The sequence below is a fragment of the Paralichthys olivaceus genome, chromosome 3 (genome assembly GCF_024713975.1).
Source record: "Paralichthys olivaceus isolate ysfri-2021 chromosome 3, ASM2471397v2, whole genome shotgun sequence".
In the NCBI taxonomy this organism is placed as follows: Eukaryota; Metazoa; Chordata; class Actinopteri; order Pleuronectiformes; family Paralichthyidae; genus Paralichthys; species Paralichthys olivaceus.
Window position 1 is genome coordinate 21,537,997 of NC_091095.1, and position 19,638 is coordinate 21,557,634.

Consider the following 19,638-nt stretch of genomic DNA (forward strand, 5'->3'; position numbering starts at 1 on the left):
TGCTGATATCAAGAGAATTGCAATAATTTAAATCTGAATTGTTGATATAGATGTCAAAATCTCTATTTAAAAAAATATCTTTAATATCGGGATATCATGAAAGCCCTTTGTTGACTCTGGTTGTGTTGGGTAAGACAGATTTACTAGTAAAAAGAGATAAAAAGTAAAACTGGTGATTTTGTTGACCAGAAAACCTACGTACTTACTGAAAGTGTCTCGTCAGGCTTGTGCATGGTTATGCAGTCCATACTGATCTGGATGGTGTTTCCTGTAGACCCGTCTGTTGGACTGTCCGTGAAGTTCAGCTCAATGGGCTGCACTGAATGAATGGCAGATCTGAAAAATAATAGAGATGACAACACTGAAGCTCACCAAAGTCCTGCTGTGTGGTTTTGCTTTTACAACACATTGTTTTTGTGTGGAATTCACTTACTGGTCCAGCATATCAAACAGCTGGTTGAATACATCTTGGCTGAAGAATTCAGTTGTCTGTGCTGACTGATTCTGGGACATGGCGGTGAGGAACGAGCTCTCTCTCCAGGACAAACAGGATGACGGGTCCCTGAGTCTGCAGGGAGAGAGAATCACCAATGATCATTTTTCAATCATTTTACTGCTCGTGTTCCAGAACCCGAGGCTGGCACAACGATTTTAAATGATAGTTTGAGAAATTGCAATGTCAGCGAACATGCAACATGAATGTTGATGTGCAGGGCTGAGGTTTGGCCACCCAGCCAGCAAAGGAAGAGAGGAGGAGGAGGAGTCCCGCTAGCAGCCATTCATGAAGAGCACTTCCATTGTGAAGAAGTCAGCCTGCATAATACTGAATATTTGTACTACACATAATGGTGATTACGCACCATTCAGACAGAGGCACTTTGACCTGCTCCCCTGAAACATTACACCTGCTTCAGAGCTCAGCGTGCCATTGTTCTTGCTGAAGTGGCGCATGCGGCAGTCTGAGACAGGCGGAATTCCCCCCACAGTCTATATGATAGCACTGCTGCAACTTCTGGTATGTGTACAGCTGGACGAGCTCAGGGGGTGGAGGGTGTCGGAGATGGGAGAGAGGAGGGGGGCGGGCCATAATCTGAAGCTGGCACTATTTTAAGTTTTGGAATTTCCCAACACTGGCTGATGAATGATATTAATACCTGACTTACAAACACAGGCATATCTAATGAAGCCAATAATTTCACTTATGCAGGAGTTACACATGGGGGGGTGTTGAGTTTAGAGTAAAGATGAGTTAAATTTGCAGGGCTTCCGGAATAAAAGAGGGGGGGGGGGGGGGGGGGGGGCTGGATGTTGGAGATCCGGCTGACAGATCATTCAGCCGGGGACAAATTAAAGATTGTACGATTGATTAATAGTCACTTCAGAAGCTTTTGTAACATTAGCACCATGTTGAAGCTTTGACCTCTTCAGAGGAGCAGTTAACAGCTAACAGTCATTCAGGCTCATCTGCTGGAAACAGTGCATTATTATTAGCTTCATCATTTGTAACTTGTAAATTAAATATATCAAGCATGTTGGCAAATATACCATTTTGTGATTACTTCAAGATGTAAACTATACAGCATTATAGTATACACAAACTAAAACACACTCATATGCTCTCTGTTTGTTCTATCTACTCAAATAAACCCATGAGCACAACAATATGATCATGTATCCAATATATGTATAAGAGTTAAGTTGTGATTGGCCATAGTTAGTAATAGAAAAGCGCAAGCTAGCTCATTTTAAATATATATTAAAGCTTCACGAAATAACTTCTGGGGTCTGGGGTAATAGTAATAGTAACAATAAAATAATTTCTGAACCGTTATGAAAAACAAATGTGGCTGCATTTACATTTTCACTGGGATAGGAGAAACCCACAATGGTCCCTAAAGGCTGCTGTGGCTAGCCGGCTAACTCTAGTCTGTTAATTTCATTATGAGGCTACCAACTGATACTAGTTTAGCTCTGCTCCCTTCAGCTGCCTTAGTTTCACTTTTCTCCTGCAGACATAGCTGTTACTGCTGGTACTTCATTTAATCTCCGAGAGAAAATACAGTAAAAAACAATTTATTAACTAAAGACTGTCAGTTTTCAATTTGACATTCAAGCTCCCTGTTAATCATGATGGTAAACTGAGTCTGTGAGAGCACAGAGAAAAATTACGAAAGTGTGGGGTTTGTTTTTGTTGTAAAATTTCGGACAAAATAACAAAACCTGTTTGATTAACATGCAGCAGAACTACTTAATTTAATCAAATAGACATATTTAGTATTGTCAGTGATAGATAGAATGAAAAATACTCAAATTAAAATGATATTATCTTATGTCTTTTAAAACCAGATTGTAAAGTGCCTTTGACTTAACAATTTTAAAAGGTCATACCGTCATTGAATTTTAATCTGTTTTAATTTCATAATTTTACCCAATTTATTTTTATTCTTTTATTTATACAGATTTATTTCTTCTATTCTACTCTTTATAATCTCTTTTATTTTGTTTGAAACTTTTTCTTAAACTCTGCTTTTTGATTTAATATTGATTCTAAATTACTTTTTAATGTTGTCTCTGTGTTGTTTTTAATGTCCCTTTACAGCAAACTTGAGTCTACCTTTAAGCATGAAATGTGCATTATAAATACAACTTTCTTGCCTTGTAAATATTATATAATAATGTATATTATTATATATTTTTAAAATAATTCCGTAAATCAGAAAAGCTTAAAAAATGAGGATGTATGCAAAGGCTATTTCTTAAGATGTTGCTCTCTCAGATTGTTTAGTTTTAGTTTTGCATTAGTAGAGGACATCTACAGCATAAATAAAAAATGTAAAACATTAAAAATGTAGTGCATAATAAGTTGATCATAAGTTTAAGATGATGCATGTGAGGCACTGGAAAAACAAGAAAACAAGGTGGACGAATTAATAAACGGATAGACAGCAGGTAGAACAGGTGTGGCGCCATGTCTGTTCATGGAGCAGGGAAGATTTAGGTGTGGTCCATCCACTGACCTCTGCCTCAGTGTAACTTGAGTTGATTTTGGCTTTAATTTTAAACTTCTAACTGTCACCTCATTTATTTCACTGGCAAACTTTTGGGCTTTTGTTTCACAGCTTTGTCTGTAGACCAGTCAGAATCCAGAATATAAGAGTTGCACATCAGGTTCAACATGTAAAACAGTGTATGCTCGATAATACATTTTATTATTATCACAGATAAATGTTCTTCTCTATCTACCTGCACGCTGCAGAAACTTTGCACAATTGTCCTGTGAGCTCTCTAAATTGTAAAAGTTTCGATTAAAAAATACTGGATAGTGCCCAAAAAATATTGTCATGAAACTGGGAGCAACCTCACATGTCCACTTTCATCTGCACCTATGTTTTTATGGCATATTTGTATGTTTGAATTGTTGAGTCTTCAGTAGCTTAGAAATAGTGAACAATTTTGAGATCTAATCTGTAGATGAAATTTAAAAAAGCCTGAATTCACAAAAATCCCAGACGTTTAGATAGATGGGTTTATCTCTGCTCTGGCTGATGTTTGTCTGCTTTTGGGTGTCTGGTTACTCAGAGGTTTTCAATTGGCCTGAGGCGAAGGCTGTTCAGCCTCCACTTAAAGACGGTGCAGCGCCTCCAGACGAGACTGGGGCAGAGGTCAGCACTAAACAGGGATGGCTATTGTCTCTTGGCAGGTTGGGCACACCGACCGATGAAAATGCAATCAAAACAAACAGCCCAACCGATCGGGGCCCTTCTCCAGTGTCCTTATTAATCACTTGTTCAAAGGCCCTAAGACCTTCACCCCCACATCTGTCAGCCCCGGCTGGATGAGGGACATGACTCCAAAACAATAGAAAGCACCAAGGTTTCTCCTTCGTTCCTCCTCCTCTTATCCCCTTACATTTATAGAAGTGAAACAGTCTGAACTCAAATCCTCTGGGGCAAAAGGACAGGTAAATTCCTTTAAGGTTTAGAATGCAAAGAAAACACCGGAGCAGGAGAGAATTAGCGGACGAAAGAACATGTGTCGATACTGAAAGCTGAATAAAATCTGAGAGGCAACACCATAAAAAACTAAAACTTTTCTTGCTCGAAAACAGACTAAATGGTATAATGAGGTGTAAACCTGTAGCAATATAATTATCAAGCTCCAATAAAATCCTTATTGTGAGTCACAAAAACCTCCTTATCAAAGCACAAAACTTGAAGCAGCAATAACTTTAAAACACACAACAGTCCAACACAACTACAACAATGATGGAGCATCAAGTTATAAATGCATGAAAGCAGATATATAATATATATATAATTCATGCTGTATTCTGCACTTATTAATATGAGCAAATGTAGAGCGCAAATAGTAAAGTCAGATGATTTTATTGTACTGATATAATATCATTTTAAAGATAAAGAGATAATATGGATATCAGCTTTGCAGGTGTCAGATCACTAATGAACTAATGATAATGATTAATGATATGCAGTGAAGATGTAGTGGATCGTAAAGTGTGAATTCAACACTGTGTCAGAGTTAATTCATACTGAACAAATAACATGTTTGAGATAAAGATACAAATTATATTAGATAGATAGATAGATGGATGGATGGATGGATGGATGGATGGATAGATAGATAGATAGATAGATAGATAGATAGATAGATAGATAGATAGATAGATAGATAGATAGATAGATAGATAGATAGATAGATGGATAGATGGATGGATAGATAGATAGTTGGCTAGATGTATAAATAGATATATAAATAGATAGATAGATAGATAGATAGATAGATAGATAGATAGATAGATAGATAGATAGATAGATAGATAGATAGATAGATAGATAGATAGATGATAGATAGATAAATAGATAGATAAATAGATAGATAAATAGATAGTTGGCTAGATATATAAATAGATATATAGATAGATAGATAGATAGATAGATAGATAGATAGATAGATAGATAGATAGATAGATAGATAGATAAATAGATGGATAGATAGATAATTTAATTTTGATGAGATGTATTTGAAAGACCACTTGTTCCATTTAATTCTTAGTTTTTGTTTGTGTTTCATTAGCTGTATTGTTAAATACATTAAACCTAATTCAATTCATGATCTCAGATGCCAAAGACATAGAACAATGTGCTGACTTCATGTTATCATAATGACTCCTATTGGCTTATAGAGAACATTAATTGAGTTTCAGTAAAATGCTGCAGTTGAATTTAAAGCTAATTAAAGGCTATAGTTCCCTCATCTGTCGTCTGAGTTAGAAGCATCTGCACCTAAGTTACAGCATATGAAATGATCAAAAGTCCATTACAGAAAGGATGAGGAGAAAACCATTGGATGCCATGTAATCGGTCTGCCACTTTAGCTGTGCTGGCATTTTACAAAAGCATTGTTGCCCTTACTGTGCCACACTTATAAATATACATCAGGACGGAACAGCAGCTGAGGATCGAGGCAGACACAACTGTTCTCGTGTCACTCTGGACCTCCAGACATTATCGGTCTGAATGGCAGTCCAAGTCAAACACAGACCACGGAGATTCCCACACATGCCAATAAGATATTAAATATTCGGATTCTTCTATGTTCAGAATTCCATTCAGAAAAAATAATGATGCATGTAAAATAATATAACTAAATTCAACACTCGCATATACCACATGTTAAATCCATTCAATATATGTTACTTCAAAAATGTTGGAAAGTCACATGACCTGATATATGTTTTAATATAATTTATTTATATTCTGTATAATACCATGTAAATATGATAAAACTAACAGTGGGAGTCATCAGTTTAAAGAATGTGTATGTACTTACCGATATAAGGGAAACTCTGGATAATACTGCACAGCTGTGTAAGGTGAATTCATGTTGTCATGCCAAAATTCACTTTGCTGAAATCTTCAAAACGCTCAGCTGCTTATAAAGCCACATGTATCAATGACTGTACATGAGCTGTAATAATAAATGTAAATTAAGAAAAAATAAATAAGAATAAATAAAAATAACAAAAACAAACAGGCCTGGATTAAAGTGCCAGAGGGTACAGTGCAGAGTGGAGGAAGTTTGAGAGATGTTTTGAATTTAGGTATTTTTTCTTAAAGCTACCCAACAAGTAGGAGGGGCTTGTGCTGGTTGTCTGACCAATCCCCTGCCGCAGTCATGTAAGATATCACTCACTTGCAGTTGCTAGGATATAGATATCAAGCAACTACATTTGACCCTGCAGGCCCCCCCCAACACACACACACACACACACACACACACACACACACGCACACACACACACACATACACACACACACACATACGGCTAGCAGCTATCCTGAAAAGCTCACCCCCTGCCATAATGCATGCGTTAGTTCTGATATTTCCACTCAGACTCCCAAGTGGTTTTTTGGGTATGTCGGCATGTGTGTTGTGTCATGCCTCTCACTAAGGTCCTGGTGGCTTTCATCATGTCGAATTTTACCACAGATACCTTCTAAATGACAGCGATTGTTGATTCTGTGCTGATTCAGCTAAAGCGCAACGATTCAGTCAGTGAAACAATAAAAATCATCCAAGTTTTTGATTTGAAGGAAGTGAAACATACTCTCAGAGCGGGAGCTCAGATGATATACCTAGAAAGACTAGTGAGTGAAGAGAGAATTTAGTGGAGGGTGATACATGCAAAGATGGCCCTTAACTGAATGCAAGAAGAAAATGACATCTCATATCCTCTATATCCTGATGACATAAATAGAGACCAGACAGAAAATGTTGCGTTTTGAAAATCCTTAATAGTAGCCCACATGAATTCTTAATTAAGCCCACACAGATATCGTCCCTCTTAACCAAGTAGTATGACACTGTAAACCTAGAGGTGTTGTGTGGTTTTCAGAGATGAACAGCAGATGAATCAGCATGCTAAAATAAAAGGTAGGGTCACAGCGGGGGGAATGATAATAAATAGATGTGGTGTATCCAGGGAACACAAACCTCTAAGCTGCTCTCTTGTACTTTTAATAAAGACATACAGCCTCTCTCTCTTCTCTGGTCGTCTGCTACGCACCTTCAGTATGACGAACAGTACTGATACAGCAGACATGCATACAGTGAGTCAACCCGGTGACGTGACTCTGTGGTTACACAGCTGCTGATTTACAAACAAATCATTCACATTAGAAATGTCACACCTAGCTAACAACCTTATACTTAACATTATTATAACACTTAGATGTCGTTCATATTTAAAAAAATATGAATGAAAACTGACCTCAGTTGTTCCAGTTGAGAAAACCTGGAGATCGTGAGGTGAACCTGTGTGAACATGGTGGTATGTTAATGAACTTCACACTTCAGTCTACTGAAAAGCTAGTAGCCCTGTGAGGCTGCAAGTATCCATGGTAGTGCTTTGAGCTAATGTCTAACTGACAAACTTACAATTATTAGTAATTTCATTGGTATCCAAGGTCAGCAGACACAAGCAGAAACATCTTCAGGAAATGTACATAGGATGGACATGCTTGTGTAACTTGCTAAAGAAGGGGCAGGAGGTGAAACTTCTTAAAGAAACAAAGCAGATGCAGCCTATTTACACATGAACAACCCCTGAAGATACCAAGATACTGACCTGGATGACTGAGAAGAGAAACATTGGCAATCGCATCAGCTTTTAGGTTAACATAGCAAACAGTTGCTTATCTAAACATCAAGCAAACCTAGCTCACCCAGTCTGCCACCTCATGAGTGTAAATCCATTTATTATGCTATTTTTATTTATTTATTTATACCATTTATTATACTATTTTAGCTCAGTTTTTGTTGTCCCAAGGAAATTATCTGTCTTTACCTGCTAAAAGCTCTGCTACATGTTCATCAGCAGGTTGTTAACTGTGTCTGTGCTGGTTGGATCTGAGCAGGTGCTGTACATTGAGTTTTCAGAGCTGTATGGATGAACACAGCTGTCGGCTCCGGCTCAGAACGTATAGAGAATGGAGTGAACCAAAACAGTATTAGTGGGCCTGACAGTTGAACACTGAGCTGCAACTCACTAAAGTTCTGTGAAGCTGAAGGGAGAAGCAGATTCAAGAGATAATTCTCAGTAGGTTCATTATGATGACTGACACCTTTCACATTTGATTCGTTTATATTGTAAAAATACCAGTTATAGCTGCTTTATCATCAATAAGCTAAAATGCTCACATTGTCAATGCTACCATGTTCAGCATTGAACATTTAATGTGTCCCATTTCAAGGGCCGCATCCTTCAGAGGCTGAATTTGTTAACCAACTACGTCCCATCTCAAATTCTCCTGCAAAAGTGGCAAGCTGGTGACGCAGGTAGGGAATCCTCCGTAGACCAGACAGTCTTATTTTGTCTCTGCCTTCGTGGACTACTTGGTCTACAGAAACCATGCCTTCGTGGACTGAGTCCTCTGAAGGATGCAGCCCCCGAACTGGGATACAGCTCTTAGTTTAGTATTAGCTTGCTAACTACCTCAGCTAATATGGAATTATTAGTTTTGCAGGAACTGGGATCCACCAAAGTATTGGACAAATGGAAAGTTGACTCAATGATGGCATGAAAAGTTATTTATATTTTAACTAAAGTTGTTACATTTACTCCTGAAAAGATTGATGAACATATTAATGAACATATCAATGTTCAGTTATCAATACATTTCTGGAGAAATAAAACAAATGCCAACCTAACAGTGGTGCTGGGAGCATAAATCTTCAACTGCTTTGCAATTGTTGTCTGGATTAAGCGACATACTAACATTTCCACCCCTAAAGCCATGCTGAAAGCAGAAAAATACAATCTTGTAAAAAATAAAATGTGAGTAATTTGATTGAGATGAGCACTGCAAAATAATAAAACTAAAGTAATATTATAGATCATTAGTCAGGTTTTGGACTCATTATTAAGATAAGTGATATGATTTAGTTAACACACACGTGTTGTTAATTATTGAAAGTATGATGTTTATCTGTGCAATTTTAAATTGAATTATGTCTGAGAAATGTTGGTTGGTGGATAAAGATATACAGGTTGCTGAAGAAGATACCACTGCTGTTACCCTGTGCACGGAATAGCACCATTGCACTCTGCCTGTCTGTCTATCTCCAAGCAACTATTCTACAAGGTCACTGCTGTAAATACCAGTTGTTGTTAATCAGCTTGCACAGTTAAAAAAAAGTCCCCAGCTGAAAGTACAGATCAACCACAAACTGCATAATCACAACTACAGTAAAAAACTCTCTGGTAAAACCTCAGGGTGGTTATTGTGCTGTGTATTAACATGTAGCTTTGACTACATTCATGCAGCTCTTATCATAACAAGGACAAAGTGACCTCAATGTGTCATTAAATCTGATATTTACAATGTCATCCGAAACCCTTACATCATTAATTACTCTGAGGCTCAGTCGTTGGGAACCAGTCATCGAACCCTATTACTTCATTTGAGATATATGTGTGTTTATGAGTTGGCAGCTACGTCAGTGACATGTCTGGTACTGTCATCAGAAAAAGTGCACATATGTCTAATGCGATTCTTATTCAAACAAGGCTCTGATTAGAGAGCGCTAAGCTCACTTTAATCTGCAATTGCATACACGGTAAAAACCCATAGATGGCAGCCAGCCTGTTTGGCTGAACTGTGCAATATCTCCTTAATTGATTTTGGTGCGTCATTGTCCTGATGGCATTATGTGGCCCCAATCACACAGCCTTATTAATGTCAAGAGTTTACATACGAGATGCCAAAGAGCAGTTGGTGGAGCAGCTGATGAAGTAGCCTCAGTGTTTGCTGCTCTGTGAAGAGCTGTCTTAACCGTGTCAGTCATACACACCACACTGTGGCCAATCACTCTCACACTGTGAGGGGGTTATGTGAGCATACTTGTGTGCATCTGTGTGTATATATTCCAGTTGGTGACTAATGCAGGGGAAATCCAGATGAGTCAAAACTACCAGTGTCCGGTGCGGAGTCTGAGAGGTGATAATTTACAGCCTATGCTCTAAACTGCCCAGCAACTTGGTATTGTTCATAACGTCCCCATAGGGAAACCTCTATTTTAGCTGACAATATGTCGGGGGAAGTACACGGGAACATTATGTAAAGGGATCAAAAACGATATGAGAAATATATCAAACAATTAAATAAATCAAAACATTTCAAAAACTTTTATCAGCCATAGTAAATTCAGTTCCTAGAGCATGAAATATTTTTAGTCTCATACAACCAGTCCTGGACTTCCATAATGGCACTGAAGTAAAAAAAAAACTTAAACTTGCATGAGCTCTCCTATGTGACAAGCAAAACCTGTGGTGCGACTCACTGAATCATTATTTGCGGTAATATTCAGACTCCCAGACAATTATTGACGCTTTCCCACGATATGATTCAACACTTTTTTGTGTGTCTTTTGTCACTGTGACTTTTACACCTGAGATCAGGTTGTTGTCAGGTTGGGAAAATCAATTTTGCCTGCAGCAGTGAAAAGGCAGTGAGCCAGAGTTGAATGATCCAGCCAGTATAACTCGCTTTGGTTGAGAACAGATTTGTTTTTTAGATCTAATCCGCTACAGTAATAATTACTTATGGTGGAACTGGCAAAGAAAAGAAAGTGTCATCTAAAATTTAAAAATAGGTTTCAAAAACAAAACCATTGTTACAGCAAATTGAACACAAAATATTTTTTACATTAAAGCAACTTAATTGTATTTTTTGACTACTTACACAAGCTGCAAACACAATGTGAGGATATAATTAAGTTGTTACAGCGAAAAACAAGTTGACAAACAAAGTCTCACAGCTGCAGTTTTAGAGATATCCTTTACAGAAATCCATTTATTGATTGTCAAACAAGACTTTTATATTAGAAGTGTCACACCAAGCTGACTACCTAATAAATAACATTATTACTCAGATTTCCTTTATATTTCTAAACTCAAACTGTCTTCAGTCTTCCCTGCTGTGATGAAAGAAAAATATCTGAGTCTTTAGCTGTGAATGATCCATTTTAGTTGTCTGTGCTGTTGGAACTAAACAGGTAGTTAACACTGAGTTTTTAGAGGTTTTTAGTGACTAACAGCTGCTTGCTCTGGCTGAAAGCTACACAGTGAGAACGGAGTGAAACAGTCAATTTGTGGGTCAGAAATGGGTCAAACTAAGTTTTAGCTAAACAGTTGCCTGCTAATCTAGAAGACACAGCAACGTTGACATTTGTGTAGAGTTGTGTTTCTGGCAAATCATCACAAGATTATTTCTAATTTTCTCGCTTATGGTCGACACCAACTCCAGATGGAATCATCTTAGAGTCCTCAGCTGTTAAATGATCCACTTTGTTCAATAGCTTGATGCAAGCACTGTTTTCTATTTGGCTCTGGTGAGGTCGGTTTATTAAAGTTTGAAAACAACTGCCTGTTTTTTCTGGAAAATGAGACTAGAGTTTACTGACTAGAAAACAAAACAATGAGCTAAAAGAGGCTACAAATCTCAATCACTGACCTGATTGATACTCTTTGGGTTTGCCTGTAGGAGCAACTAGGGCTGCAACTTACAATTATTCGAATTGATTAATTTATTAGTTCTTTAGACCATTAAAATATTCAGCATTATGGGGGTGCCCTTATAGTGGAAGTGCCCGTTATTTCCCACTGCCCTAGGTGTATTGAAATTATTATAAATCTGGCTGTTAAAAAAATCTGAGTAATAAAAATTTACATTCTCATATTTGAGAAGTTGAACTAGGGATGTTTTCAACATTTTTTAAATGTAATCACAATCCGAAATGTTCTTATGTTTAGCTCTACAAGCTGCCCCATATGCATATAGTCTATATTGAATCTATGGAAAATAAAAAATATGGCTTAATTTTAATTTCACATTTGATATTTTTAGGAAAAAGGGTCAGATCTGAACTGAAAATGTTGGATTTTACAGGGCCATGATTCCAACATGTTGTGTACAGTTTATTGATCTGGATATCCAACTGGCACATGAGGGAATGCAGACTAAACAAACACATGAGCCTGTGATTAAAAACCTGCTCCGGTTCAAACAAGTACGACTGGATTGCTTTTGCTTTTTTGCGAAAGGGGACAGAATCCCTTCACGGACTGTAGAGAAGGTTTGGTAAACATTATCAAAGCCTATCACCAACCAGCCTCACATCTGAGAGATGACAACCTGTGAACCACAAACCATCAATCACAGCTAATCCTGCACTAAAGCTGTCTTTTGATGCCAGTCAACATCACTCATGGTGCTTTATTAGCATGGTGCAGTATGGCTTCACATTCAAAATGGGAAAATAAAGGAAACACATGCAGTTTTCACTGAAACGAGGACTAATTACCACATAATTACAAGAATAAAAGCCGAATGTGATGTTCAAGGGGTCTTAAATAAACGTGTGCATCAGATAACAACATAATCTAGATTATTACCAAACTCAGGATGATTTATCAGGATTAGTTGAGGTTTATCCTCTCCACAGGCATTGAGTGAGGAAACTGTATGGACCTGGGAGTGAGGGTGATGATATTTTACACTGAAAGAGCAGGTGTTCCCGGGACCTGCTTCAGCACTTCTGTGAAGTAATACAATCTTTCATATTCTAACTTTCAGAAATATAGTCCATGATGTAAAAGTTGTGGACCGGTGTTTAGCAACCACACCGCCGGTCTCCTGGCAACAGGTTGACAAGTGTGATTGGTCTACCCCTCAACCTATTAAAAAGCATGTACACGTAGAACATAATGATGCCTGGGGGCAGCTCAAAGACACATTACCCTCCATCCATGAGCTTACACCCGTCCGCATGTAATCCAAGCAAGGGGTTGAAGTGGTCTTTGTCACTGGATACATTTTAAAAATAAAACATGCTGTAGATGTCCCGGGACGTTTGAATGAAAGTGGATATTTCAGAGGCATTTCTTTGAGTCTTTGATGAGTAGATGGATATAGTTCATCTGTAAAATACCAAAGCCATCAAACAATTACAAGTTCAACATGCTGCACATTGTGTGCATCACGTTGCCAGAAATATATAAATGAATACCATATGAAATAAGTGGGACATTGTCTAAAGCTGAATTCATTTTCTCATTTAAAAAGAAGAAAACAAATCTTGTGTTCACTTAAGCCTCAATTCATGAGAGTATATGATGCCGGCCTAGTTTTATTGGTGCAGATTTCGTTGTTAAATTCCGATCATGAGTCACTGTCAGTAAAGCAGCATGACGACCCTCACTCCTCAACAATGACCTTGATTTTTATTAGGTTTTCATGCTTATGCTTTGCAGACCTGAGCTGACGTCAGCTCAAGTGAAGACCCATGTAATCCTTTTTGCTAATTGATAGGCTGAGAGAATTTAGATGTCTATGACCACACATGAAAGATGATCCATGACAGCAGGAGGCAGCGGGATGAGAATGTTTGTAGAAGACCAGGTTCCATCAGGATGATGTCACACGTCAATCTCTGTTAGTGATTGTACATGTGTTTAGGTGTGAGCTTGTGTAAAGCAGACATGGCAACACGATGAAGGCCACTTCCACTCTACTCATCTTACTCTTTCTATAGCCGTACATGATGTCTCCATCTACTGCCAAATCATGCCAGTGCTGCAAAAAGGTCTTCACAGCAGGTGATGTGATGTTTTCAGGATACAGATGCTGATCATGGAGAACTAGTAAGTTTGTAAAAGTATCTGTTAACCAACAGTGTCCATGTCAACCTCTCGCTTTACATCACATCACTAAAGTGGAGACTGAGTCACTCGGCAGACTCTCTGGGTGACACCTACCTCAGCACTGACACTGAGTTCAGACACCTTCCGATGGTCATTGACCTCATTCTCCAGCATGAAGCACTATCAGATCTACAATCAACTTATCTTGATCTGAATGCAAAGATACTTTCTTGAGTTTTGTGGTATCGTTTTAGCTTTAAACTGGATCTGAGGGTTGGCATGTGGGTTGAGTATACAGGTGTTGTGGAAATGACAGTGTTTTTGTTGACCCCTGAGCTTGAATCTTGTTGTTTTCCAAATTCACATCTTTTTCTGCATCTTCTCAGTATATGACTTCTTCACGCTAATAATTGTATTCTTCCAGTTTTGTCTGTCATGTGTTAGAAATGTCATAGCTGCTATGAATTTTTTCGATATTTTCTCTATATATTTCTATATATCTGGAGCAACTGACAAACATTTGCACTCTCATAAACAGCCCCTCCAGAAAATTTCCAGAATATGTCTGCACTTAAGTGCATGACTGAAAGCAGTCATGTACCTCTTTCTAAAATGAGAACAAGCCATTTTTACCCTTCTCTTCCTATTTCATTAATATTTAAGAAATGCAGCTTACCATGTTAATTATCAAGAATTACGTTTAAAGATGGAACAAGTACATTTATCCCCTTTGGACAGAGGCAGTCTAACTGTTTCCCCCTGACTGCTTCAGGTGTTTATGCTACACTACTACTAGCTTAATGTACAAACTTAAGAGCTATGGGTGGAAGTTATGAAACATTTTCTGATTTGAATAAGTTTCTTCAGTTCATAGTAACTGTAGCTGGTTCACCTCTTACTAAGCTAAACAATCACGTATTCTCCATTGAAGTGAACTTCACTCTGAGTAACTGAACTCATCAGCGTATAAAATGTGTTCTTGAATAGTTCAGATAAGTTCTCTTTACACTCAATTCTGTTTTATTTCATTTGTATAGGACCAAATCACAACACACATTATCTCAAGGTACTTTACATAGTCAGGTCGAGACACTGTGCAGAAAAAAAACTCCCTCTCAACAGGAAGAAAACCGCCAACAGAACCAGACTCAATGTGGGCGGCCATCTGCCTTGACCGACCAGTTGGGGTGAGAGGAGAGAAATGGGACAGACAGGAGAGGGGGAGGGGGGGGAGAACAGTTGTGTAACTGTCATACTTAAGAATTGTCAGACTGGTTGTTTGATGTCAATCATAATAGTGATACTTATAGATGTAATTATGTTATTAATAATAACTGCAGCAATTATAGCAGCACCAGTTATATTCATAGTAATAATGCTGATGATAAATAATTGGATAATAACATTAATAGTTCAAGTGGATTGTTCCTACAGATACATGTAAAGTGTCCTTGGGTCTCTTGAAAGGTTCTAAATTAATTCAAGTTATTATTATTATTACAAATATAAACCTATACAAATTCTGTTTTATGTTAATAGCACATTCGCCACATCCTGATTGTGTCTGTGAATTCTTTTGAGAAGCTTTTAATGAGGCAGTAACATAACATGGGCCCTGACGGAGCTGTGTGATTTCCAACAATACAGAATATACAGCTGTCATGTCAGACTCCGCCTCCCTCTGTCTCTGTTTTCTTTCTCCTCTGTTTTCCCTCCAGTTGTGACTGTTTCTCTCCCTGCCGTGAGTGTGTGTGTGTGTGTGTGTGTTTGTGTTTATTACTGTATTGTTGTATTACTCATGTTGTGGGGACCTAAATCTGTTCACACAGGATGGACAATTGTCTTGCCTTCCTTAAGGGGGCAAAAAGCAAGTACCCAGAACAACACTAAATGTGGAAGGGATAGTTCACTGAAGATAGTTCATGCAAGTCTCAAGGGTAAACAGCATTTGACCAAATCCAATACAACTGAAGTAAATGGGGATCACTTCTTCAAACGTAATAAAAACAACAGAAAAAAACACAACATGCCTCCATACTGCTCCTGTGGTGTCATCCAAGTTTCCATAAGCCTAAATGTTCTCTAAAAAGCAGCTATGCTACCATGCACACACATACCCTTGGGCGAGGGCTTGTGTGCAGTGTGTCGTCTGTGTGCAATGTGTCGTCTGTGTGCAATGTGTGTGTGTGAACCTGAACATGGCTCCAGAGAAGGATATCAGAGGATGTTTAGGCTAAGAACACGATGAAAATGATGCAGCTGCAAGTCGAATTTAAATGTCGGGGCTCGGTGACACTTGGACGTCACCAGAGGAGCAGTATGGAGGCATTGTGTGCTTTTTTCTGTTGTTTTTTTACATTTGCAGAATCAGTCACCATTTACTTCAATTGGATTTGGCTGCAACGCTATTTACCCCTGAAACTCCGAACGTTTTGTGGACTCAAACACTTCACCCACCCCTCCATCGGCACAGTGGTGAATAGATATTGAGTGGATTTTCATTTCTGGGTGAACTATCCTTCTAAGATGAAGACATGTTTTAGGTTAGTTTAAACTTAGGTTTAGGTTATTCATTTAGACACCAGGTAATGACCCCAGACTCCATCAGATTGTTCAGTCTGCCATTTCAACCTTCATGGCAATGTTTCAGTCTTCAAGTCACTTTTTGCACATCTCTAATCCTGAAATTTCCTGTCCTCCAGCTCCAGGTGTGTAAGCCAGTTTGCCTTGTTACCTGTGACCTATTTGGATCCACATCTCATCACCTGGCCTGCTCTGCCTCCTCACGCAACCACTCTGCTTTTCAGATTCTCTTAACCTGCTCCTCACCTTTTCCACTGAAGATGCACTTTTCTAACAAAGGACGGATCTCTCAAATCAAAAGAATCAGTTGCCAACAGACACTTTTCTCAAACTGTCTCAGTCTTTATGTCTGTGTTCTGCATATTTAGGTACTAAATAGAATGTAAGAGGACGGACTTCTGTAAAGGCTCAAAGTCCCATTATAATAAACATGGGAAGCAATTTGACGAGCCACAGATTTTATATGCTGCAAACAAGTAAAATTGATCAGGGAAAAATGCAAAAGGCAGCTGTCCTGTGTATGCGTGATAATCACAATAACAAATCTCAAACTTAAGTCAACTTTACCAATTTCTGGGAAAATGCTCACCATGTAAAAAACACCATAGTGTATTGCCAAAAATAACAATCAGAAATTACACGAGATCACGATAAGAGAATGCCCAATCAGTGCTCCTGTTATGGAGAAGTGTTAAGCTTGAAATGTGTTGCTATGCCTGTATGAGTTATACTGGAGCTGCCCTCTGTTTTTGTTTTTGCTTTGTTAAACCAGAAGTCAACATTAACCAAGTAGGAAAATAACAGGTCTGAAAAACAAATCTGTTCTTAAGACTGCAGCAGGCTGGCGGGGAAGGTTGCAGGACAGGTTTGTTGAGCCTCAGGGGCCAGTGGATCTCATTCAGCTCATGCCCTCAGTATTTCCTCACTCAGTTCCTACAGTTCCTTTACTTTTGCATAGAGCATCTGAAGTATGTGTAATCCTGACAGTCGCTCATATACAGCTAAGTTAAGTGATTCCAAAAGATCTGTGCCATTCTTGCTTAGGCAGACGGAAAACATCCCACCCGATGACAAATCTCTGCACTTTCACTCTTAAAGCAAACACATCTTGTTGGTGGTAAGTTTAAACAAGAGGCCAGGGCTCTTTGGGTGTTGCAAGATATACATTGTTGGTTTGAAAATCCGAGAATCCACCAGTTTTTCCTGTGAAAAAAAAATATAAGGCTGGAAAATGTGATGACAACCTTTCCATGTAATCTGCAGATTCCAAATTACTCCTTTTCAGCCCCACCCCATCTCACCACAGCCAAGTAACCGTGGTGAGTTGCAACACACACACACACACACCCTCAGGTGGACTGTGCTGATAGTGAGAAATGGAAAAGAGATCAGCCGTGGAGTGAACTCGGACAAATATCTCAAGTGCCAAACGTACTGTAAGGTGATTCTGTGAAGGCACGGCCATAGAATGCAGCACACACACACTTTGCTGGAACACACACACACACACTTTGCTGGAACACACACACACACACACACACACACACACACACACACACACACACACACACACACACGGAGGCGTCATCACACCTCTCCTGCCTCTGTCAGTATTAGTCACACAGAGTCATCGCACAAAGAAAAGAAGCTTGTCTTTCACCATGTGAGGCCTTTCAAAACACCACACTATTCCACTTATCAAAACAATTTTAAAAGGGGTTGAATAGATTTCAGCAATGCCAGGAAGCGCAGGGATGTAACTGAAGTCATTTTGGGCTTGGTTCAGTTCACGCTGAAGTGACCGGGGAGAGTCTGCGACCAATGTGCAGTCAGAACTGGATACACTGTGGCACAACAGGAAATGCCACAGCCATGTTGGTGGCACCTTGTGGCCGACGGAGGACTGCAGAAATGTAAACTCTGTCCACACACAGACATTGCTCCCGCCAGCGTTGATTGCTGGGGTGGAAAGTAACTCAATATATTTACTCAAGTACTTTATTGAAGTACATTCTTCAGGTACTTGTACTTTACCTGAGTAATTCTATTCAATGCTATTTTAAACTCCACTATATTTCAGAGGTGGATGTTGTACTTTTTATTCCAACATATTAGTTTTAAGACAAATCATAAATATAAAATCAAACTAGTGATAAAATATTTAAATACAAGGCAGTGTATAACTAGGTAACCCTGTACCAGCTGCAACATAGTTGTTATACATGCATTACTGCATCATTATAATACTATAATGTTATACAATGTTATTCTGAAACGGAATTCTCTATGATGAGACCTTTCTTTTGTTTTACTCTTGGGTTAGGGTTAGAAAGAGAAACAGGCAACACCTCCCCTTTTGAATTGATATAGGATATTGTTGGCAGACAGTTGCATATTTTCACATTCACCACATGAGGAGCAAGGTTAGCAAGCTGTCGCTGACTGCAACTTCGACATTCACTCTTTCTTGTTGGCTTCGATTTAGGTCTTCACCAACTATGGAGGGAAATATTTTTAGATGCTTATTACGCTGCTGCTTACAAGCTGTTCGCTAACTTTGCTGCTCACTGCTGAGCAGGAACAATATGATGGGGGTTTAGAGCTTGTACACTCTAAAACAACACGGTGAGGGCGGTGAGAGTGTACTGTAACATTAAAGTTGAGGGACCACCAAAACAACCCTCCAAAAAAAATGACGAGCTCACAAAGAGCTTACTACAAAGTTCTGGGACGAGGTGAATAATTCTCTGTAGGTCCATGTGACCCCTTAAACCCAGATCAAAAACTTTTTCATTCACAAGTGGCTTTAACAAAACAATTTTTTTTACCATATTATCATTTTACTAATTCACACATTTCAGTATATGTTATTAATATTATTTTACTCCTTCAATGTAATTCTTAAATTCTTTATAGAGATGTATACTTTTTATTTTGTTCCTTTTTTATCTAATTCCAATAAATTTGCTTTAAAAAAGTTTCAAACTGTGCTTTCTGATATATAATTTATTTATTTTAATTTTGTCTTTGTTTTTAATGTTCCTGTACAGCACACTCTACTTCCATAAATTGTTATTCCAAAAATATGTTTGTATTCAGACAAGTTTAAATTGAATGCATGACTTTTATTTGTAAAGTGGTGTGTTTGTCAGGAAGATGTGAATATGTTTCTCCAGATTTGATAAATCATGTCCCCTTGAAAGTTCCGGCCATGTGAGTTGTGACAAACAAATTATGTCGTGCATCTCCTATGAGCTTCATGTTGAGAAAATATTTACTGTGCATATAAAGTACATCCAGGAGGTGGCCAGCACATGTCTACTGAAGGTTAG

At 38.4% G+C, this 19,638-nt stretch overlaps 1 protein-coding gene across 2 annotated transcripts in view; it reads right to left on the reverse strand.

The window, feature by feature from the left end:
• The window catches only part of tp63 (tumor protein p63), a 33,309-nt gene extending 27,299 nt beyond the window's left edge, over positions 1-6,010 (reverse strand). Inside the window, exons 1-3 of one of the 2 annotated variants that reach the window (XM_020080690.2) lie at positions 5,851-6,010; positions 434-568; positions 207-336 (exon numbers count right to left, since the gene is read on the reverse strand). In XM_020080690.2, coding sequence (XP_019936249.1) covers positions 207-336; positions 434-568; positions 5,851-5,903 — 318 coding nt within the window. In that variant the 5' untranslated portion in view covers positions 5,904-6,010. The remainder of the gene's footprint in view (positions 1-206; positions 337-433; positions 569-5,850) is intronic. The other variant, XM_020080691.2, reaches the window with a different exon arrangement.
• Between the last annotated feature and the right edge of the window lie 13,628 nt (positions 6,011-19,638).